Source organism: Coregonus lavaretus (assembly GCF_964263955.1).
Source record: "Coregonus lavaretus genome assembly, contig: HAP1_SCAFFOLD_1106, whole genome shotgun sequence".
NCBI classification, from domain to species: domain Eukaryota; kingdom Metazoa; phylum Chordata; class Actinopteri; order Salmoniformes; family Salmonidae; genus Coregonus; species Coregonus lavaretus.
The window spans coordinates 5,001-30,029 of NW_028159858.1; the positions used below are offsets into that span (position 1 = coordinate 5,001).

General features: G+C 45.5%; 1 protein-coding gene across 1 annotated transcript in view; it reads right to left on the bottom strand.

Annotated features, from left to right (window-relative positions):
• Positions 1 to 25,029, bottom strand: part of LOC311122374 (alpha/beta hydrolase domain-containing protein 17C) — a 35,149-nt gene that overhangs the window by 2,849 nt on the left and 7,271 nt on the right. Inside the window, exon 2 of the mRNA XM_084196741.1 lies at positions 8,603 to 8,782. Within this exon, the coding sequence (XP_084052867.1) occupies positions 8,603 to 8,782 (180 nt within the window). The remainder of the gene's footprint in view (positions 1 to 8,602; positions 8,783 to 25,029) is intronic.

The window sequence follows — 25,029 nt, forward strand, 5'->3', positions numbered from 1 at the left end:
GGTATGACGGCTGCGTGGTCCCATGGTGTTTATACTTGCGTGCTATTTTTTGTACAGATGAACGAGGTACCATCAGGCGTTTGGAAATTGCTCCCAAGGATGAACCAGACTTGTGGAGGTCTACAATTGTTTTTCTGAGGTCTTGGCTGATTTCTTTTGATTTTCCCATGATGTCAAGCAAAGAGGCACTGAGTTTGAAGGTAGGCCTTGAAATACATCCACAGGTACACCTCCAATTGACTCAAATTATGTCAATTAGCCTATCAGAAGCTTTTAAAGCCATGACATCATTTTCTGGAATTTTCCAAGCTGTTTAAAGGCACAGTCAACTTAGTGTATGTAAACTTCTGACCCACTGGAATTGTGATACAGTGAAATATAAGTTAAATAATCTGTCTGTAAACAATTGTTGGAAAAATTACTTGTGTCATGCACAAAGTAGACGTCCTAACCGACTTGCCAAAACTATAGTTTGTTAACAAGAAATGTGTGGAGTGGTTGAAAAACTAGTTTTAATGACTCCAACCTAGGTGTATGTAAACTTCCAACTTCAAATGTACATACACAAAAGTATGTGGACACCACTTCAAATTAGTAGATTTGGCTATTTCAGCCAACCTCATTGCTGACAGATGTATAAAATCGAGCACATAGCCATGCAATCTCCATAGACAAACATTGGCAGTAGAATAGTCTTACTGAAGAGCTCAGTGACTTTCAACGTGGCACCGTCATAGGATGCCACCTTTCCAACAAGTCAGTTCGTAAATTTTCTGCCCTGCTAGAGCTGCCCCGGTCAACCATAAGCATTGTTATTGTGAAGTGTAAACGTCTAGGAGCAACAACGGCTCAACCGGGAAGTCGTAGGCCACACAAGCTCACAGAACAGGACCGCCAAGTGCTGAAGCGCTTAGCGTGTAAAAATCGTCTGTCCTCGGTTGCAACACTCACTACCAAGTTCCAAACTGCCTCTGGAAGCAACGTCAGCACAAGAACTGTTCGTCAGGAGCTTCATGAAATGGGTTTCCATGGCAGAGCAGCCACACACAAGCCTAAGATCACCCCCTTATGCAATGCCAAGCGTCGGCTGGAGTGGTGTAAAGCTCGCCGCCATTGGACTCTGCAGCAGTGGAAATGCGTTCTCTGGAGTGATGAATCACACTTCCCCATCTGACAGTCCGACGGACTAATCTGGGTTAGGCGGATGCCAGGAGAACGCTACCTGTCCGAATGCATATTGCAAACTGTAAAGTTTGGTGGAGGTGGAATAATGCTCTGGGGCTGTTTTTCATGGTTTGGGCTAGGCCCCTTAGTTCCAGTGAAGGGAAATCTTAATGCTACAGCATACAATTACATTCTAGACGATTCTGTGCTTCCAACTTTGTCGCAACATTTTAGGGAAGGCCTGTTCCTGTTTCAGCATGACAATGCCCCTGTGCACAAAGCGAGGTCCATACAGGAATGGTTTGTCGAGATTGGTGTGGAAGAAGTTGACTGGCCTGCACAGAGCCCTGTCCTCAACCCCATCGAACACCTTTGGCATGAATTGGAACACCGACTGCGAGCCAGGCCTAATCACCCAACATCAGTGCACAACCTCACTAATGCTTGTGGCTGAATGGAAGCAAGTCCCCGCAGCAATGTTCCAACATCTAGTGGAAAGCCTTCCCAGAAGAGTGGAGTTATAGCAGCAAAGGGGAGACCAACTCCATATTAATGCCCTTGATTTTGGAATTAGATGTTTCGACGAGCAGGCGTCCACATACTTCTGGGTATTAATGTACAGTGCTATGAAAAAGTATTTGTCCCAGTTCTAATTTTCTCTACTTTTGCATATTTGTGATACTGAATGTTATCAGATCTTCAACCAAAACCTAATATTAGATAAAGGGAACATAAGTGAACAAATAACACAACAATTACATATTTATTTCATAAACAAAGTTATGCAACACCCAATTCCCCTGTGTGAAAAAGGAATTGCCCCCTTATACTCAATAACTGGTTGTGCCACCTTTAGCTGCAATGACTCCAACCAAATGCTTCCTGTAGTTGTTGATCAGTCCCTCACGTCGCTGTGGAGGAAGTTTGGCCCACTCTTCCATGCAGAACTGCTTTAACTCAGTGACGTGTGGGTTTTCAAGCATGAACTGCTCGTTTCAAGTCCTGCCACAACATCTCAATTGGGATTAGGTCTGGACTTTGACTAGGCCATTCCAAAACTTCAAATTTGTTGCTGTTTTTCACCATTGTCCGTGGCCTGCACCACCTACCAGCCAGCTCTAGCCTGGACTATTATTCGGCCAGTCTGCACTGTCTGCACAGCGCGTTATCGACCCAGAACATATCAGTTTTTCTGCCGGAATCACTGAATCACTGGACCTTTAACTCCGGATTCATCGCTACCAGCTAGCTGCAACAAAATGGACGTTGTGGTCTGGCTAATCATCCTGAGCTAGGCCCATCTCCCATCTCCCATCTCCCGGCTATCTACCTCTCTGTCAACCGGACGGGACCACCTAGTGTTGACACGGAGCCCCGCCGATCCTACACGACTGGTCTGCCGACGAAATCATCTGATGTGGTTACAACAGGCGTCGACGTCGACCACGAAGACTCCATCTGCTAGCCCCGGCCCGCTAGCACACGCTAGCCGTGGCCTCTTGCTCGCTAGTGCTTTAGCAGCCCCCGAACTACCTCCGAACTATCCTATTGCTGTTCACCGGACCTTATGATAACTCAGCTATACAGCTGATGTCTGCTGGACTGTTCCTTTTCACGGTACTGCATCCTGTTTATGTTTAGCCTCAGCCCAAAGTGTGTCGTCATTACCAGCTGTTGTCTTAGCTCTCTCAAATTACACCTGTGATTGCTTTATGCCTCTCTCCCTTGTCAATATGGTTAGCTTATTGTTGTTTCGGTTATTTCTAATTGTACTATTTCACTGTAGATCCCCCAGCCCAGCTAAACCTGCCTTAGATAGCTCCTTTGTCCCACCCCCCATACACGCGGAGACCGACTCAATTGGTGCCTCCAGTGATGCTATCTCTTTAATTGTTACCCAACGCTTAGGTTTACCTCCACTTTACTCATATCCTTGTCTGTACATAATGCCCTGAATCTTTTCTACAACGCCCGGAAATCTGCCCCCTTTATTCTATGTACCCAACGCACTAGAAGACCAGTTCTTAAAGCCTTTAGCCGTATCCTTATTCTAGTCCTCCTCTGTTCCTCTGGTGATGTAGAGGCTAACCCAGGCCCTGCAGCCCTCAGTATCACTCCTACTCCCCAGGCGCTATCATTTGCTGACTTCTGTAATCGCAAAAGTCTTGGTTTCTTGCACGTAAATATCAGAAGTCTACTTCCTAAGTTTGAGTTATTCACTGCGTTAGCACACTCCGCCAACCCTGATGTTCTAGCAGTGTCTGAATCCTGGCTTAGGAAGGAAGGCCACCAAAAATACTGAAATGTCCATCCCCAACTATAACATTTTCCGTCTAGATAGAACTGCCAAAGGGGGTGGAGTTGCAATCTACTGTAGAGATAGCCTGCAGAGCTCTATCATACTATCCAGGTCTGTGCCCAAACAGTTTGAGCTTCTACTTCTAAAAATCCACCTTTCCAGAAATAAGTCTCTCACTGTTGCCGCTTGCTACAGACCCCCCTCAGCCCCCAGCTGTGCCCTGGACACCATATGTGAATTGATTGCCCCCCATTTATCCTCAGAGTTCGTACTGCTTGGTGACCTAAATTGGGATATGCTTAACACCCCGGCCATCCTACAATCCAAACTAGATGCCCTCAATCTCACACAAATTATCAACGAACCTACCAGGTACAACCCTAAATCCGTAAACATGGGTACCCTCATAGATATCATCCTGACTAACTTACCCTCTAAATACACCTTCGCTGTCTTCAACCATAATCTCAGCGATCACTGCCTTATTGCCTGCGTCCGTAACGGGTCCGCGGTCAAACGACCACCCCTCATCACTGTCAAACGCTCCCTAAAACACTTTAGCGAGCAGGCCTTCCTAATTGACCTGGCCCAGGTATCCTGGATGGATATAGATCTCATTCCATCAGTAGAGGATGCCTGGTTGTTCTTTAAAAGTAATTTCCTCTCAATCTTAAATAAACATGCCCCATTCAAAAAATACAGAACTAAGAACAGATATAGCCCCTGGTTCTCCTCAGACTTGACTGCCCTTGACCAGCACAAAAACATCCTGTGGCGTACTGCATTAGCATCAAATAGCCCCCGCGATATGCAACTTTTCAGGGAAGTTAGGAACCAATATACACAAGCAGTCAGGAAAGCAAAGGCTAACTTTTTCAAACAGAAATTTGCATCCTGAAGCACCAACTCCAAAAAGTTTTGGGACACTAAAGTCCATGGAGAATAAGAGCACTTCCTCCCAGCTGCCCACTGCACTGAGGCTAGGAAACACTATCACCACCGATAAATCTACAATAATCGAGAATTTCAACAAGCATTTTGCTACGGCTGGCCATGCTTTCCACCTGGCTACCACTACCCCGGCCACCAACTCTGCACCCTCCGCTGCAACTTGCCCATGCCCCCCCCGCTTCTCCTTCACACAAATTCAGACAGCTGATGTTCTGAAAGAGCTGCAAAATCTGGACCCCTACAAGTCAGCTGGGCTAGACAATCTGGACCCTTTCTTTCTAAAACTAGCCGCCGAAATTGTCGCAACCCCTATTACTAGCCTGTTCAACCTCTCTTTCGTAACGTCTGAGATCCCCAGAGATTGGAAAGCTGCCGCGGTCATCCCCCTCTTCAAAGGGGGTGACACTCTAGATCCAAACTGTTACAGACCTATATCCATCCTGCCCTGCCTTTCGAAAGTATTTGAAAGCCAAGTTAAAAAACAGATCACCGACCATTTCGAATCCCACCGTACCTTCTCCGCTATGCAATCCGGTTTCCGAGCTGGTCATGGGTGCACTTCAGCCACGCTCAAGGTCCTAAACGATATTATAACCGCGATCGATAATAGACAGTACTGTGCAGCCGTCTTCATCGACCTGGCCAAGGCTTTCGACTCTGTTAACCACTGCATTCTTATTGGCAGACTAAATAGCCTTGGTTTCTCAAATGACTGCCTCGCCTGGTTCACCAACTACTTCTCAGATAGAGTTCAATGTGTCAAATCGGAGGGCCTGTTGTCTGGACCTATGGCAGTCTCTATGGGGGTGCCACAGGGTTCAATTCTTGGGCCGACTCTTTTCTCTGTGTATATCAATGATGTCGCTCTTGCTGCTGGTGACTCTCAGATCCACCTCTACGCAGACGACACCATTTTGTATACATCTGGCCCTTCATTGGACACTGTGTTAACAAACCTCCAAACGAGCTTCAATGCCATACAACACTCCTTCAGTAGCCTCCAACTGCTCTTAAACACTAGTAAAACTAAATGCATGCTCTTCAATCGAACGCTGATGGCATCCGCCCACCCGACTAGAATCACCACTCTCGACGGGTCTGACCTAGAGTATGTGGACAACTACAAATACCTAGGTGTCTGGTTAGACTGTAAACTCTCCTTCCAGACTCACATTAAGAATCTCCAATCCAAAGTTAAATCTAGAATCGGCTTCCTATTTCGCAACAAAGCCTCCTTCACTCATGCTGCCAAACATGCCCTCGTAAAACTGACTATCCTACCGATCCTTGACTTCGGCGATGTCATTTACAAAATAGCCTCCAACACTCTACTCAGCAAATTGGATGTAGTCTATCACAGTGCCATCCGTTTTGTCTCCAAAGCCCCATACACTACCCACCACTGTGACCTGTACGCTCTTGTTGGCTGGTCCTCACTACATGTTCGTCGTCAAACCCACTGGCTCCAGGCCATCTATAAATCACTGCTAGGCAAATCCCCGCCTTATCTTAGCTCATTGGTCACCATAGCAGCACCCACCCGTAGTCTGCGCTCCAGCAGGTATATCTCACTGGTCATTCCCAAAGCCAACACCTCCTTTGGCCGCCATTCCTTCCAGTTCTCTGCTGCCAATGACTGGAACGAATTACAAAAATCTCTGAAGCTGGAGACTCTTATCTCCCTCACTAACTTTAAGCATCAGTTGTCAGAGCAGCTTACCGATCACTGCACATGTACACAGCCCATCTGAAATTAGCCCACCCAACTACCTCATCCCTATATTGTTATTTATTTTGCATCCCAGTATCTCCATTTGCACATAATCTCTTGCACATCTAGCATTCCAGTGTTAATACTAATTGTAATTATTTTGCACTATAGCCTATTTATTGCCTTACCTCCATAACTTGCTACATTTGCACACACTGTATACATATTTTTTGTTGTATTTTTTGACTTTATGTATTTTTTTACCCCATATGTAACTCTGTGTTGTTGTTTTTATCGCACTGCTTTGCTTTATCTTGGCCAGGTCGCAGTTGTAAATGAGAACTTGTTCTCAACTGGCTTACCTGGTTAAATAAAGGTGAAATAAAAATAAACTATCATCTCCTACCCTCCCCTCCCCTGTCCTGTGAGTTACTACCATCTCCTCCCCTCCCCTGTGAGTTACTACCATCTCCTCCCCTCCCCTGTCCTGTGAGTTACTACCATCTCCTCCCCTCCCCTGTCCTGTGAGTTACTACCATCTCCTCCCCTCCCCTGTGAGTTACTACCATCTCCTCCCCTGTCCTGTGAGTTACTACCATCTCCTCCCCTCCCCTGTCCTGTGAGTTACTACCATCTCCTCCCCTCCCCTGTCCTGTGAGTTACTACCATCTCCTACCCTCCCCTGTCCTGTGAGTTACTACCATCTCCTAGACTCCCCTGTCCTGTGAGTTACTACCATCTCCTACCCTCCCCTGTCCTGTGAGTTACTACCATCTCCTCCCATCCCCTGTCCTGTGAGTTACTACCATCTCCTACCCTCCCCTGTCCTGTGAGTTACTACCATCTCCTCCCCTCCCCTGTCCTGTGAGTTACTACCATCTCCTCCCCTCCCCTTCCACTACAGCCCCTTCGATGAGAATGGGGGCGTGCTCAGTCCTCTTTTTTTTCCTGTAGTCCACAATCTTCTCCTTTGTCTTGGTCACGTTGAGAGAGAGGTTGTTATCCTGGCACCACACGGCCAGGTCTCTGACCTCCTCCCTATAGGCTGTCTCATCGTTGTCGGTGATCAGGCCTACCACTGTTGTGTCGTCGGCAAACTTAATGATGGTGTTGGAGTCGTGCCTGGCCATGCAGTCATGGGTGAACAGGGAGTACAGGAGGGGACTGAGCACGCACCCCTGAGGGGCCCCCGTGTTGAGGATCAGTGTGGCAGATGTGTTGTTACCTACCCTTTCCACCTGGGGGCGGCCCATCAGGAAGTCCAGGATCCAGTTGCAGGGGGAGGTGTTTAGTCCCAGGATCCTTAGCTTAGTGATGAGCTTTGGGGGCACTATGGTGTTGAATGCTGAGTTACTACCATCTCCTACCCTCCCCTGTCCTGTGAGTTACTACCATCTCCTACCCTCCCCTGTCCTGTGAGTTACTACCATCTCCTACCCTCCCCTGTCCTGTGAGTTACTACCATCTCCTAGACTCCCCTGTCCTGTGAGTTACTACCATCTCCTACCCTCCCCTGTCCTGTGAGTTACTACCATCTCCTCCCCTCCCCTGTCCTGTGAGTTACTACCATCTCCTCCCCTCCCCTTCCACTACAGCCCCTTCGATGAGAATGGGGGCGTGCTCAGTCCTCTTTTTTTTCCTGTAGTCCACAATCTTCTCCTTTGTCTTGGTCACGTTGAGAGAGAGGTTGTTATCCTGGCACCACACGGCCAGGTCTCTGACCTCCTCCCTATAGGCTGTCTCATCGTTGTCGGTGATCAGGCCTACCACTGTTGTGTCGTCGGCAAACTTAATGATGGTGTTGGAGTCGTGCCTGGCCATGCAGTCATGGGTGAACAGGGAGTACAGGAGGGGACTGAGCACGCACTCCTGAGGGGCCCCCGTGTTGAGGATCAGTGTGGCAGATGTGTTGTTACCTACCCTTTCCACCTGGGGGCGGCCCATCAGGAAGTCCAGGATCCAGTTGCAGGGGGAGGTGTTTAGTCCCAGGATCCTTAGCTTAGTGATGAGCTTTGGGGGCACTATGGTGTTGAATGCTGAGTTACTACCATCTCCTACCCTCCCCTGTCCTGTGAGTTACTACCATCTCCTACCCTCCCCTGTCCTGTGAGTTACTACCATCTCCTACCCTCCCCTGTCCTATGAGTTACTACCATCTCCTACCCTCCCCTGTCCTGTGAGTTACTACCATCTCCTACCCTCCCCTGTCCTGTGAGTTACTACCATCTCCTACCCTCCCCTGTCCTGTGAGTTACTACCTACCTGCCTACCGCTGCACCTGAACATCCCCTCAGCACCCTGCAGGAGAGAGATAACACTACCTATCCAAATCAGGGCTGTGGCACACGGCTATATTTCAACCGTCAGTCAGTCAAAGACAGCAGGCCAGGAGAGCTAACACATCCAACATCCCATCGCCCTGTCCCTAGGCTCCATCTACTTCCACCAACCCACTATCTCACCCCATAATAACTCACCTGGGGAAGGCGTCGAAGCAGTAGGTCTTGCGCGTGTCGGGGAAGGCCACACGCAGGCCGGACATAAGTGGTGAGTGCAGGATGACCGCAGCACACTCGTAGCGCGCCGCCAGATCCACCGTGGGCACCGTGCCGATGCTCTGGCCGTACAGGATGATGTTCTCTGGGGTCACTCCATACCTGGAGAGGAGAGAGGGAGGAGGGAAGAGGGTGAGAAGAGAGGGAGTGGGGGAGAGAGAGGTTAGGAGAGAGAAGATGGGGAGGATAGGAGAGAGAAGATGGGGGCAGGTTAGGAGAGAGAAAATGGGGGAGAGGTTAGGAGAGAGAAGGTGGGGGAGAGGTTAGGAGAGAGAAGGTGGGGGAGAGGTTAGGAGAGAGAAGGTGGGGGAGAGAGAAGATGGGGGGGAGAGGTTAGGAGAGAGAAGATGAGGGAGGATGGGAGAGAGAAGATGAGGGAGGATGGGAGAGAGAAGATGGGGAGAGGTTAGGAGAGAGAAGATGGGAGAGAGGTTAGGAGAGAGAAGATGGGAGAGAGGTTAGGAGAGAGAAGATGGGGGAGAGGTTAGGAGAGAGAAGATGGGGGAGAGGTTAGGAGAGAGAAGATGGGGGGGAGAGGTTAGGAGAGAGACGATGGGGGAGAGGTTAGGAGAGAGACGATGGGGGAGGGTGGGAGAGAAGATGGGGGAGGGTGGGAGAGAAGATGGGGAGGGTGGGAGAGAGAAGATGGGAGAGAGGAGATGGGGGGAGGTTAGGAGAGAGAAGATGGGGAGGATGGGAGAGAGAAGATGGGAGAGCGAAGGTGTGAGAGGTTAGGAGAGAGAAGATGGGGAGAGGTTAGGAGAGAGGGGAGAGAAAGTAGGAGAGAGAAGATGGGGAGAGGTTAGGAGAGAGGGGAGAGATGACATCACTGTACAACAAGATGATATCCCCCCCATCTAACCAGACATGACATCACTGTACAACAAGGAGACGATATCTCCCCCTTCTAACATCACTGTACAACAAGAACAGGCCATAACAGATGTAATAAGTAAACAATGCAATATAATAATGTCATTTAGCAGAGGCTTTTAGCCAAAGCGACATAGAGTCATGCATGCATACATTTTATGTATGGGTGGTTCCGGTAATTTAACCTACTATCTTGGCGTTGCAAGCGCCATGCTCTACCAACTGAGCTACAGAGGATGTCATGCAATAAGCTTCTAGAGACTTAACTCGTATTTACCAAACACTGATACACTTAACCCTTACCAAATCCGACTGTGACATTAAACATCATCTACTCTTATCAGCACATAAGTTAGAGTTGAGATGAGTTTACACAGTGAAAGGAGAGCTGTGTAGTTAAATCCAGACTTGCAGAGCTATACTTATATACACACTATGTAGATAAGTCTGTAGGCTCGTGGTGGGGAGGCAGCAGTCACACTAGGGGAGGATCATTTGACACTTTAAAGCCTGGCTGCCAGTGCCGCGGCCAGGGCAGCTGTCTGCCTAGTACACTGACACACAGATTGCAGGCATCAGTTCTGCCCTATAAGTGCTCAAGCTAGAGCACTGAGGAGATAAAATAAGGGAGTGATGGGTGGAGGACAGAGAGAGGGAGCGAGAGGACAGGCCTACGTCTCTGCCTACATTTCATTCTCCTCCTCCTGTCTTGGCAGGCTTTCCCATGGCGAGAGCAAACCCCAAGGAACCCGATCCTCGGGGCGCTGTGTCTCAGGTATGCGGTGAGGTCGCCCGACAAAATGGAAACACATTTGATACGTGACCTTATGAGAGGCTGGGCCTTCAAAGGGGACTAGCCTTTGAAAGGTGAAAGTTGCCGGGGAGACAAAACAGCTGTGAACCCTGTGTGTGTGTGTGTGTGTGTGTGTGTGTGTGTGTGTGTGTGTGTACAAAGGCAGGCAAGGCAGAGGGGAAGGGAGTGCTGTACATCGTGTACCTTGAGACTGCTCTCAACGTCACCTTCTGCTTTGTTGGCCTTTTCAGAATGAACTCTGAGAACTCCAAGAAAGTGTGTAACGCATAGGGGAGAATCAAAGGCATTCAGAACTCTCCACAGAACTCTCTGTAGCTCAATTGGTAGAGCATGGCGCTTGTAACGCCAGGGTAGTGGGTTCGATCCCCGGGACCACCCATACCTAAAAATGTATGCACACATGACTGTAAGTCGCTTCGGATAAAAGCGTCTGCTAAATGGCATATTATATTATTATTACATGCAAAGATGTAACACGCCTTACAGTTAGGCATGGCTAAGGATGTGGAGGGTGCGTAGGTGCATGTACATTTGCCCATGAAATGACGCTGTACAATTAGGCACAGCTAAGGAGACTGAGGGTTAAAGGAGGTGCGTGATTAGGTGGGTGTGTTTTTGTGTGTGTGCGCGCCAGGGTTCCCCGTTAGCCGATAAATGCCGGCTTTTGGCTGATAAAAAAAAAGAAAAGCCGATAATTTTTGCCGTCCAAATTATCCGGCAGGAAAAAAATATCCATTGCAAAATAATGCTTTTTATTCATTGATGGAAATGCCAGTCGATTTGCTCCAACTTCAAAGGCAAATATACTTCATAGATCCTCAAACTGCTGGGACATTAATGTGCGTTTCTATTTTTACTCACGTTAAAGACACCAGGTCCTCATAAGGGACTTCAGCTAAGTGTACCCCAACTGGACAGAGTAAAGATGGCTTCCAGATTGCGCCTTCTTGAAGATATATTAACGAGGCTGATGGCTTCCAGATCGCTCCTTCTTGAAGACATTGTAACGAGGCTGATGGCGTCCAGATCGCTCCTTCTTGAAGACATAGTAACGAGGCTGATGGCGTCCAGATCGCTCCTTCTTGAAGACATAGTAACGAGGTTGATGGCTTCCAGATCGCTCCTTCTTGAAGACATAGTAACGAGGCTGATGGCTTCCAGATCGCTCCTTCTTGAAGACATAGTAACGAGGCTGATGGCTTCCAGATCGCTCCTTCTTGAAGACATAGTAACGAGGCTGACGGCTTCCAGATCGCTCCTTCTTGAAGACATTGTAACAAGGCTGATGCATATCAAGCTACTCCAAGGAGTTGGACAGTTTGGACTCTTCCTAACAGCAGCGGCTCACTTTGAGCAGGCCGAGGTCCACCGCAAACGCAAGTACATTAGAGGCAAATGATTGTGTTAGTCAGGCCTGGTCCTAGCTGTTCTGCTGCCGCCCGAGGCAAGATCAACATATGCCGCCCGTGTCATGTCTAGAATAAAGATTTGGAATGGATTGATAGACTAGAGTAGAGTAATGATGTGGATCATGCGTAATGGGTGCATTTCAGTTGAGCTTATTCAGAAGCACTTGGAAATGAAACATCGTTGCCATCTATTCACATCGGATAGTTACAATGTTTCAATCACTAGGCAGCCAACTGCCTACAGTAGGAAACAGAGTCGTTATCAATAAGCCACGTATATCACACGACACGAGTCATGACCCCACAATCGTTCAAATTACAATGTTTGTGTGTTTGAAAGAGGCAGCGAGAGAGAGAGAGAGAGAGAGAGAGAGAGAGAGAGAGAGAGAGAGAGAGAGAGAGAGAGAGAGAGAGAGAGAGAGAGAAGGTGAGTGAGGAAAATAGTGTAATTGAGAAATAAACACAGAAACAGAGAAGTGAGTGAACGACGTGCCCCTCGCTTTTCAGCCAGTCAGCCAAGAGCGCTTTAATAACATGATCCCGAGCCAAATCTAACTTTTCCATCCAGGAGGAAATCTCATGGTTTTGGCCTTAAAGAGGCAATCTGCAGTAGCTACAAAAAAAAGTGACTTATACATTTATAATATGTACAGTGAGGGAAAAAATTATTTTATCCCCTGCTGATTTTGTACGTTTGCCCACTGACAAATAAATGATCAGTCTATAATTTTAATGGTAGGTTTATTTGAACAGTGAGAGACAGAATAACAACAAAAAAATCCAGAAAAACGCATGTAAAAAATGTTATAAATTGATTTGCATTTTAATGAGGGAAATAAGTATTTGACCCCCTCTCAATCAGAAAGATTTCTGGCTCCCAGGTGTCTTTTATACAGGTAACGAGCTGAGATTAGGAGCACACTCTTAAAGGGAGTGCTCCTAATCTCAGCTTGTTACCTGTATAAAAGACACCTGTCCACAGAAGCAATCAATCAATCAGATTCCAAACTCTCCACCATGGCCAAGACCAAAGAGCTCTCCAAGGATGTCAGGGACAAGATTGTAGACCTACACAAGGCTGGAATGCGCTACAAGACCATCGCCAAGCAGCTTGGTGAGAAGGTGACAACAGTTGGTGTGATTATTCGCAAATGGAAGAAACACAAAAGAACTGTCAATCTCCCTCGGCCTGGGACTCCATGCAAGATCTCACCTTGTGGAGTTGCAATGATCATGAAAATGGTGAGGAATCAGCCCATAACTACACGGGAGGATCTTGTCAATGATCTCAAGGCAGCTGGGACCATAGTCACCAAGAAAACAATTGGTAACACACTACGCCGTGAAGGACTGAAATCCTGCAGCGCCCGCAAGGCCCCCCTGCTCAAGAAAGCACATATACAGGCCCGTCTGAAGTTTGCCAGTGAACATCTGAATGATTCAGAGGAGAACTGGGTGAAGTGTTGTGGTCAGATGAGACCAAAATCAAGCTCTTTGGCATCAACTCAACTCGCTGTGTTTGGAGGAGGAGGAATGCTGCCTATGACCCCAAGAACACCATCCCCACCGTCAAACATGGAGGTGGAAACATTATGCTTTGGGGGGGGTTTTCTGCTAAGGGGACAGGAGAACTTCACCGCATCAAAGGGACGATGGACGGGGCCATGTACCATCAAATCTTGGGTGAGAACCTCCTTCCCTCAGCCAGGGCATTGAAAATGGGTCGTGGATGGGTATTCCAGCATGACAATGACCCAAAACACACAGCCAAGGCAACAAAGGAGTGGCTCAAGAAGAAGCACATTAAGGTCCTGGAGTGGCCTAGCCAGTCTCCAGACCTTCATCCCATAGAAAATCTGTGGAGGGAGCTGAAGGTTCGAGTTGCCAAACGTCAGCCTCGAAACCTTAATGACTTGGAGAAGATCTGCAAAGAGGAGTGGGACAAAATCCCTCCTGAGATGTGTGCAAACCTGGTGGCCAACTACAAGAAACGTCTGACCTCTGTGCTTGCCAACAAGGGTTTTGCCACCAAGTACTAAGTCATGTTTTGCAGAGGGGTCAAATACTTATTTCCCTCATTAAAATGCAAATCAATTTATAACATTTTTGACATGCGTTTTTCTGGATTTTTTGTTGTTATTCTGTCTCTCACTGTTCAAATAAACCTACCATTAAAATTATAGACTGATCATGTCTTTGTCAGTGGGCAAACGTACAAAATCAGCAGGGGATCAAATACTTTTTTTCCCTCACTGTACCTACTGATTCTTAAAGAATATAACTTATAAATGCCTCATGAGCTTAGTTCAACTGTCGTACCCCATCAGAACCCCAAATATAAGCTTGTTTTACTCCAATGTTTGTAAACAAAAAACACTGTATAACATCAAAACATGGTTAAAACTATTAATTGTGATATCATGGATGGCCAGTCCTTGCATCCATAGCGCCGTCTATGAATTTGAGAGTGATTCCATTTCTCCAGCTCCATCCCTCAGCTTTTTAGCGAAACAGTGCCGGGGAGAACGCTTTAGTTATCATTTCAACTGCTGATTGCCGCTTTAAGTATGCTGCAGGCATTTATTAACCAGGGATGTTTAAAAGGATGAGACAAGTCCACTTCCCTTTAAATTTCCCCTGCTAAGGCATCACAGGCTGGACATCTTTGTTTGCAGACACAGCTGTTATTGTAGTCCCTAAGGCAGTGTTCTCCATCAATCCCAGTTCTGGAGAAAGCAACAAGGTGTACAGGATTTTGTTCCAGCCCAGTATTAACATTCAAGAACATCAGACGCCATCCCACTTCTAACACCAATGTAGTGAACATTCAAACCTAGTTGAATGAGGTATATTAGTACGGGCTAGAAGAAAATCAAAATGCCTGCAAACAAACCATGTGGGTCTCCAGCTTCAGGAATAATGAGCCCTGACCAGGGTAAAGGTCAGGCATTGAGAGAAAAATTTCAAAAAGTCACATTGAGACACACAATGTTTTGATTTCAGATGTGGAATTAAACACATCCCACTGCCAAAGTGTGATTGGAAAAAGGGCTGTTCGCGCGAGTGAGGAAAAATGGACGGGAAAAATCGAATTGCGTTTGAAGTCCGACAAAACAAGACCATTCTCTCATTCCATGCTAATCAGGGAATTGATCATATCCCACCGCTTGGAGAAGCAGTGACATTATGTGGAGTGAGGATGGAAAAGAGAAACAGTGTTTAGTGAAAAGACTTGTCCAAACACCAGAGGGACTGAATGGAAAGCTACAGAATGTGTGTGAGTGAGAGGGGGAACTACTCGAGAGGAAAAAAGAGATATTCGAAAGAGTAACCAAGCCCAGCGTTTCCATACAAACTTGTGGCATTGAGAACAGGCCTAGAAAAACATCCAGTGGTGAGGTTCAACGGAAAAGAAAGTGGTGCTAGCACGACAGGGCAACCTTGACGTCCAGGCCAGCACTGAATCGACCTCAAAAAGTCCACTACATAACAAACTAAATGTAGCCCAATATATAGGCTAGGTTTGCATCTCAAATGACACCTTTCCCCCCCCCATACATTGCACTACATTTGACCATAAATGAAGAGTGAGAAACAGTGAGACTGAGGCAGCAGAGTAAGAATGAAAGCAGTTGTACAGGGAAACCTTGTCAAGTCAAGAAAATGCTAACAAGCACTCACTCAAAAGTTCTTACACTTCTTGTGGGCTGCTGAATCCTTATAATAGTAGGCTAATCATCATAGCATGCTAAATATAAATACTTAAATCAACCTTCCTTAACCTTGAAGTCAAAGCCAGCACCGAGTTAACTCAAGAGCATTCACTAGAACCAGAAAAATAGCGCGAGTTAAGAGGTAGCAGAAATAGTGCCTTGGACAGAAACTAAAATAATGTTTTGTGTCGCTAGAGAAGGGTGTTCGCGAGATAATGGGCCTTATACAGTAGTCTCAGTTTTGTGAAACGGCTTGTGGGAGCCAAAACAAACATTTGCAGATGTTTTCAGGCAGAAACTTCCCTCCAGTTGCCAGTGTTTACAGTTTACCCTGAAAATACCTCAGTTCTCTGGAGGTGAATTAGATCCTCAGACTTGACACCTCACGAAACCAAATCTTGTTGTGGAAATATGACTGCAAATACCAGCTCACCCGTCCTGGTGGATTTCTTTGGTGTTTCCTATCACAATAAATCATAATACGTTTAATTGGAAGAATAGTTTGTTAGAAATAGTCGGCGTTGAGCACTTTTGTTTGAAGAGAGAGGTTTGTTTGAAGATTGGTTGTTATTCAGGGCATCCTGTCTAGGAATTTCTCAAACTCCAGATGTGCATCTCAAGTGTGAAGTAGGTTCCTCTCGCTTTCTCATCTCCTTGCCTTCATCTGTACTCGTGAATTAACTGGACTGGTGAAGGAAAATCCCAAGTAGACACTACCAACAACACTTTCAACCCTCAATTGTCAGACGAAGGAGAAGACTAGGAGAGGAAGCCACTTTAAACCATGGTGCAGCCTATGTGCAAATGTGTTGAGAGGACATTTCCAAGGATGTAAGCTACGTGGAGAGGACAAAGGGGCAAGGGCCTCGGGTATTCAGCGAAACAGACAATTTAATTTGAACTTCTGATGACATTTAGCGAGACCTAGCCTTGGCATTCTACAAGCCCATTCGACGTTCTCAATGCATTAATAATGAATACGAGAGATTTTTTGTTTTTTCATTTCCTACCATTTTGTCCTTCCCTGGATATTGGCTGTTTGTCTTTTCTTTGTGTTGTCGTAATTGGGTTTTTATTTGATTCTTTATTTTCTGTATCTGGGTTTTAGTCACGTTTCAGCCTATTAACCTGTTTCCATCTAGCTACTCATCATCTTGTTATGCACCAATTGTCATTCAATGTCCCTGTCATGTCTTGTATTTAAGAATGATTATTATTTATCACATAGGAATACATGCTGGGTTAAAGACGCCCATTAACAACTTGTTAAACAGCATGAGTAGGTAGTATTTTAGGACAGGGGGGGTTCAGAACTGGTCAGGTCATATGTCCATGGATGCCTGAGGCATTGGAATGGACAGCCTGAGGGGAGGTGAGAGAGAAGAGAAGGCCATCAGTGGGAGGAGGCACTGGAGTGTGAGGTCTTCTCTCCTGTCACGATTCAAAGGATTCACTGGAAAACATAGCCTCGCAGAGACCACCTAGACAGCTCTGACAACTCGCCACAGGCTGTGGAGAGTACAGAGAAACGGGGCACGAAGGCACATCAACATCTAGGCTCAAATTATACTCCACCACTGTGGGGCGGAAGGGTGCTGCGTTGAATCTCAAAGCATCTACAGTGTGAAGGTCTTTTCCTTTCTTTGCAAAGCCAGGGCCTGGAGTTTTCCCTTGTCAGGTCATATGGTCTGGAAAAACTCCAGGTCCGAGTAGCCTACAGCCTGCACCTGGAAAGTCTGCTGGATGTGGGCGCATTACCATGAACTGTAACTCAGCCTCTCTTTGCCTTGGCCTGTACTCTAGTGTCTTGTCCATACTAGAATCCACTTCTCCCACAGAGCACCAGCCACAGCTTTGAGGCTAGCTAGACCACGCCACGGTGGGAAGGGAACATAGAAGAGACAGGATGAGCATCCTGAGGGAGCAGTTGGGCCAAGGGTACAGACTAAGGGTTTATGGAGTACTCTGGTGCACTTGACCCACATAGTAACTATTTGGCATGTTGACCCTACTTGCCTGAAAACACAAAGGGACCCAGGTGTTAAAAAGCCTTAACGCTTCTATAAAAAGGAGCATTAAAAAGCACATCCCCTCTCGAGGAAACAAACGGACTATGCTAGGTCAAGTCCTTAGTCCCTGGAGCACAGAGGGATGATAAAACACCTGAGGGGTTCTGAGAAGACACTGTGAACATGACAGGGAGTGTGATTGATCCTTGTCCCAAATCCCCCTAACATGTCGACAGCTGTGGGGGATTAGAAACTGGCACAACGTACATTCCAGACCCCTTCCTTTTCTAAATAGTTTTCAATTATTTTGCCGTAATGACTGAATCCCCTCGTGGATACGGTTCAACGTTCACGTGCTCTATGGGTGGGGAAAATTGTCAAATTAATTCAGCGGGATTGATAAAGCTAAGCCTCCCGCCAATGAATAATTTAGTGCAATGTTATTAGCAGCACGTAAACAGCCGTGCAGCATGGGGCTAAGCCTAAATGATGGGGCTGTGTGAGAACTGTAATGAGCATTGTTTATTGATGTGCATTGTGTATGTTCTGAAAGAAGGAGGGTTCTGACAGAGCTTGAGTAGCAAAGATGTGCATGGCCAGGTGAAGTTGTGAGTAGGAGTGATTTGAAGTTCTGCTTATTCATCATTTTCATTTATTTGCAACAATTAACGGCCTGTTGTATATGATTTATTACAGGGATTCAAACTGGAAAAGAAATAAGGTCAAATATCTAAGCCTATACTTAGTTTACAGCATGTAGCATAGCAACAAGAAGGAAGGTTATTTGTCAAGCTCTCAATAGGACACCAAATCAAATTCTATTTGTCACATGCTTCGTAAACAACAGGTGTAGACTAACAGTGAAATGCTTACTTACGGGTCCTTTTCCAACAATGCAGAGTTAAAGATAAAAATAAAATAGTGACAAGGAATAAATGCACAGTAAATAACAATAACATGGCTATATACAGGGAGTACCAGTACGAGTCGGTGTGTAACTGAGGTAGCTATGTACAATGCATTCGGAAAGTATTCAGACCCCATTTTGTTACGTTAGCCTTATCATAAAATTGATTAAATAAATAAAACATCCTCAATCTACACACAATACCCCATAATGACAAAGCAAAAACAGGTTTTTTGAAATTTTTGCAAATGTATTAAAAATAAAACACTGAAATACCTTAATTTATATAAGTAATCAGACCCTTTGCTATGATACTCGAAATTGAGCTCAGGTGAATCCTGTTTCCATTGATCATCCTTGAGATGTTTCTACAACTTCATTGGAGTCCACCTGTGGTAAATTCAATTGATTGGACATGATTTGGAAAGGCACACACCTGTCTGTATAAGGTGTGTAGGTGTGTCGAGGCACAGATCTGGGGAAGGGTACCAAAACAATTCTGCAGCAATGAAGATCCCCAAGAACACAGTGGCCTCCATCATTCTTAAATGGAAGAAGTTTGGAACCACCAAGAATCTTCCTAGATCTGGCAGCCCGGCCAAACTGAGCAATCGTGGGAGAAGGGCCTTGGTCAGGGAGGTGACCAAGAACCCGATGGTCACTCTGACAGAGCTCCAGAGTTCCTCTGTGGAGATGGGAGAACATTCCAGAAGGACAACCATCTCTGCAGCACTCCACCAATCAGGCCTTTATGGTAGAGTGGCCAAACGGAAGCCACTCCTCAGTAAAAGGCACATGACGGGCCGCTTGGAGTTTGCCAAAAGGCACCTAAAGGACTCTCAGACCATGAAAAACAAGATTCTCTGGTCTGACGAAACCAAGATCGAACTGTTAGACCTGAATGCCAAGCATCACGTCTGGAGGTAAACAGGCACCGCTCATCACCTGTCCAATACCTTCCCTACCGTGAAGAATGGTGGTGGCAGCATCATGCTGTGGGGATGTTTTTCAGCGGCAGGGACTGGGAGACTAGTCAGGATCGAGGGAAAGATGAACAGAGTAAAGTACAGAGAGATCCTTGATGAAAACCTGCTTCAGTGCGCTCAGGACCTCAGACTGGGGCGAAGGTTCACCTTCCAACAGGACAACGACCCCAAGCACACAGCCAATACAATGCAGGAGTGGCTTCAGGACAATACTTTTGCAAACATTTCTAAAAACCAGTTTTTGCTTTGTCATTATGGGGTATTGTGTGTAGATTGATGAGGAAGAAAATGATTTAATCAATTTTAGAATAAAACTAACGTAACAAAATGTGGAAAAAGTAAAGGGGTCTGAATACTTTCCAAATGCACTTTAGGTGTAGTGACTTCAGGACATTCACTAAAGTAGGCCAAATAAATAAGACCAAATGAAGGTTAAAAGAAAATCTAGGCCTACTAATGGTTTATAAGCATACCTTTTGGGGAGAGGCATGTCCCTCTGTCAAGCAACAGCGTCATTAACAGGTAGCCAGACCTAACCATGACACACAGGCCAATATTTCAGGCTAAAGCACGCTGACCTTTCAGGGCACCTCCTGGTGATTCCATGAATTGAGCAGTGGATTATGGGAGGTCCTGAAAGAACCTGGGAGATCTACATCCTCCTCTGATCTGCTACAAAAGTCTAATAACACTGACGTCACAATGGCGTACATCGACAAGCACAGGATCAATGGGTTATCAGGATACACTGATAAAACATCCAACTTGTCTCTAAAGAGAGTCATTTGTTTGTGGTAAAGCTGAAGGCCTAGGCTTTGAGTGTATTGGCGTCTGAGTTAGGCCTAAACCATGCCGATTTTTGCTTTAATCCCAGGAGTTAACCAGTGTAACACACTCCCTTCTCTCCCATCCCCAACCTGTCCTACAGAGACAGTGCCAGGGGTGATGGTGAGTCGGGGTGTGATGATACAGAAGGAGATTTACTGCCTACAGACGTGTACTACAAGCCCATAAAGCAGAAGGCCAACACGGCGTGTAACGAGCGCTGTAAAGTCTGTCTCCCTCTAACCTGACCTGAGGGGGTCAGGCAGAGCACAACAACAAGTGAGTCATGACTACAGCTCCGTGTCATGGTGTACGTCAAGTGTCTCATCACCACTATTTCAACATAACGCAATTGAAAATGACAATAACATGGCACGACCATCTCGGAAACATTGAGCAAGCGAGGGCAAGGGGAAAAACCTGTTTGGAATTAAATGCAGCCGGTGTGTTACTAGGCAGGGTAGGGCAGCCACAGGATTTATAGTACTGTACCTGAGGGTAGATTAATGCGGAGGGTGACCTTGTTTACAAAGCAGCACCTGTGGTAATCCGGGCAAACATACACCTGCCTGCAGAACATTACCAAGGCTAGGGGAGTTGGGGTAGCCCATCTTGTGCTAGCTAGGTAGACCAGTCTAAATCAGAAGGCCTATATTAGCAGGCAAGTCTGAAATGGCACCTCATTCCCTATAGTGCACTCGTTTGGGCAGAGCACCAAGCGACACCGGCCAAAACCAAAGTAGTGTACTAGCCCAGGGTTTCTCAAACTCTGTCCTGCCCCCCCCCCCCCCCCCACCCCCCCACAAGAAATACATTAAGGCCATGTTGTGGACTTCTGGTGTATGATCTGACATCATGAAAACTTCATCCTCACTTTTCTTATCAGTACTTTTAATGCACTGAGTGACCTGCATGTTCAGTTGGCAAACCCCTATAGATCCATGTTCAGTAGCAGAAGGCCTACATAAAGTAGGATTTGAATAGATTCTACAGGTAGGGTATTATAACGGATCAAATCATTTCTGTAAGCTTGGGGATATTGTGCCTGGCCCTTCCCTAGCCATCAGCCCATCTCCTCTAAATAGGGCGGTAATCTTGTCTCAGGGCACGGGGAAAATCACACTTCATCTATGCCAGGGCACGCGTCCACTCCCGCCAGCGCTACCCCGGCAACAGTGAGGGATGGTAGCGAAAAAGACTAGAAGTAATAAAAGAATGAAACCAATAAAGGAGGGTTTTCTGCTTTCTTTTCATTTTAATCTGATAGCGATGACATTCGAGGAATCTGTCCCTTAACTTTCTGTGGCTGCCATAAGCTGTGTTGAAAATAACCGTATAATGCACGAGGACAGAGGCCTGCACATCTCTATTCAAACAACTGATACAACATTAATATGAATGTAGCTTGGAGAGAAAATCCCGGTGAGCAGCATCAGGCTCGTCTCATTACTTTGAAATATCCTGGAGAATCCTTCTCAGTCTCTGGAAACCTGGCGTCACCCCAAGTCATATGTACATTGCCTTCAGAAAGTATTCACACCCCTTGACTTTTTCCACATTTTGTTGGATGGATCAACAACATTGTAGTTACTCCACAATACTAACCTAATTGACAGAGTGAAAATAAGGAAGCCTGTAAAGAATAAACATATTCCAAAACATTCATCCTGTTTGGAGCAAGGCAGTAAAGTAATACCGCAAAGAATGTGGCAAAGCAATTAACGTTTTGTCCTGAATACAAAGTATTACATTTGGGGCAAATCCAATACATTACGGAGTACCACTCTCCATATTTTCAAGCATAGTGGTGGCTACATCATGTTATGGGTATGCTTGTAATCATTAACTACTGGGGAGTTTTTCAGGATAAAAAAGAAATGAATGGAGCTAAGCACAGGCAATATCTTAGAGAAAAACCTGGTTCATTCTGCTTTCCACCAGACACTGGGAGACGAATTCACCTTTCAGCATGACAATAACCTAAAACACAAGGCCAAATCTACACTGGAGTTGCTTACCAAGAAGACAGTGAATGTTTCTGCGTGGCTGAGTTACAGTTTTGACCGAAATTTGCTTGAAAATCTATGGCAAGACCTGAAAATGGTTTTCAAAGCAATGATCAACAAACCAATTTGACAGATCTTGAAGAATTTTGAAAAGAATAACTGGCATATGTTGCACAATTCAGGTGTGGAAAGCTCTTAGAGACTTACCCAGCAAGACTCACAGCTTCTAATTCTAACAAGTATTGACTCAGAGGGTTGAATACTTATCTAGTCAAGATATATTAGAGTTTTATTTTTCATATTTTATTTTTCAAAATGTGAGAACTTTTCTTCCACTTTGACATTTAAGTATTTTATGTAGATCGTTGAGAAAAAATTACAATTAAATACATTTTAATCCCACTTTGTAACAACAAAATGTGGAAAAAGGGGTGTGAATGCTTTCTGAAAGCACTGTATATGGCAGGGCAAAAGAAAACTAGACCTTATTTTTAACCAAATATTGCAATTGCAATTTGACTTGCGATTTAGATCAATATACTTGGGTGAACTGTTGGAATCATGGAAATAGAATGATTATATATAGTATAAACAGTAATCCTTCTACCCCCCCCCCCCCATAAAAAAAAAAAGGAGTGGTTGTCCCACTGGCTATCCTAAGTTGAATGCACCAATTTGTAAATTGCTCTGGATAAGAGCGTCTGCTAAATGACTTAAATGTAAATATTCAAATTCTATAGTTAAAATGTAATAGTGGGTACTTTGAATACGGTGTTTGACATGACAAGGAATGAAAAAGCCAGGGAGGCGTTCATAGAATTAGGAATTAGAATACTAATAAGTTCTCTATGGAGGCGTTATTGTGACAGGGTAAGAACCTAAATGTTGGTCAATGTTTCCCAGGGGAGTGGGACCCTATAATCTTTGGTTACATTAAAATGTTCTCTTACTTCATGTAGTTAACATATTCATGCTTTGCCTACTCCTCTCTGATTTAGAATATAGTTGCACAAACATGCCGATTTAGGACTACACCATCACAGGTATCAGGCTGTATTAGCTAGCTACGTTTTCGCCGACTCAGTACATTTGATCCAACTAGAGATTAGCATTAGCGGCTAACACAATTTATTTTAGCCACAACTTGATAAGCAAAAACAAACTGTTTGCAGACAGTAAGATACACAAACTATTAGTGTCATTATAGAATGCATTTGTGGATTTATATTAAGAAACAAAGTGGAAATGCAGTATCGTTGTCATCGACATATTGTTGCATCTGCTGCATTGATCATGCAGACTGAAGAGTGAACAGTCAGCAAATTATCTTGTGGTCGAGCAACAACTGCACTCCTTGAGTGACAGGGGGCGGGGCTTGGTGAGCGAGAGGGAGAGAGACGACTCAAGTAGCAGAGTAAACTATAACAACGGAGTGGCGTATCACATTTAACAAACCAAACATTGAAATAGCGTTATAGAAAGTAAAGTAAATACCCAAACCGGTCCGTGCATCAATACCGTTATATAGTAAAATACGGTATACCATCCAGCTCTAGTATATGGGTCTCATGATGTAGGCTAACCTAGGCCTAGCCTATACAATAGGGCCTACTAATTGCATGGCATACTTCAAGGCAGGGTTTCCCGAACTGGTTTTTGCCCTAACAATACACAGCTGATTCAAATAATCAAAGCTTGATGATGAATTGGTTATTTGAATCAGCTGTGTAGTGCAGGGGCAAAAACCAAAACGTGCACCCTGCTTCTGCACCCTGCACCTGCACCCTGCACCTGTTGTATTCGGCGCATGTGACCAATAAAATTTGATTTGATTTGATTTCACCACCCACCCCTGTATCAAAGAATGACAGATGCCTTCATGTATACCAACAACAACAAAACAGTGGAAAATATGGGCACCATTTAATGAAATGGAATAATATGGTGCCACTGCCAATTTATCCAATTCATCTGGGATTGAGGCTTGCGGATTTCTCTGAACGCATATAGTGGGATCGACACAACAGACCCCTTTAAGCCTAAAACCGGCAGACAGACTGATATTTTGGGTTAACTCTCCCTTTAAAATCAACAGCATCCGAGGGATGTGAAGTCAGTATGTTGTTACAGGCAGGGTGGTTGTGTTGAAGGCTCTGGGAGATACGAGCTCTCCTCCGCTGAGGCTTGTCTATTGACAACACACGTTACTGCTTTACAACCACTCAACAGGATTGAGACAGTCATTACCTGCAAGGTAATGGACACACACACACTGCATCAAGTGAGCCGTCAGCTACATCAATACTGCTCACTATCTCAGTAACTGAACACTAGTTAACTTTGTCCAATTCAAGAGAGCAGCCCGAGGTAGGCCTAATTCATTTCTAAGAAATCAAATAGGTTGCGTGCGTGCGTTTGTTTCTAGGCACAATCTTAATGGTTTCCCACCAAATGTGATTAAAAAGATATTGAATAAACATAAATCTTCTCCGCAGGTACTCCTGCCCCCCCCCCCAAGAGCGGAGAAATGATTAACAGTGTTTTCATGCATGGGCAGGCAGCTCAGGAGGGTCAGGGCATAATGAAATGTTTAATGCACAAAAGGAAGAGTTGTTAAAAGCTCTCCCTTCAATGGCATTCAGACAATCTGTCAAATCCATTTTTAATTAGAGACATGTTTGGAATGGGAGATGAGATGGCCTGGTTGAGCAGGTGTTATTCTTCTGTGATCCTATTTTTCATTCATGTTCATTTGAGGGAAGAGGTTCAGCGCCAGGATTATTGATCAGTGTGTGACAGTGAGCAAA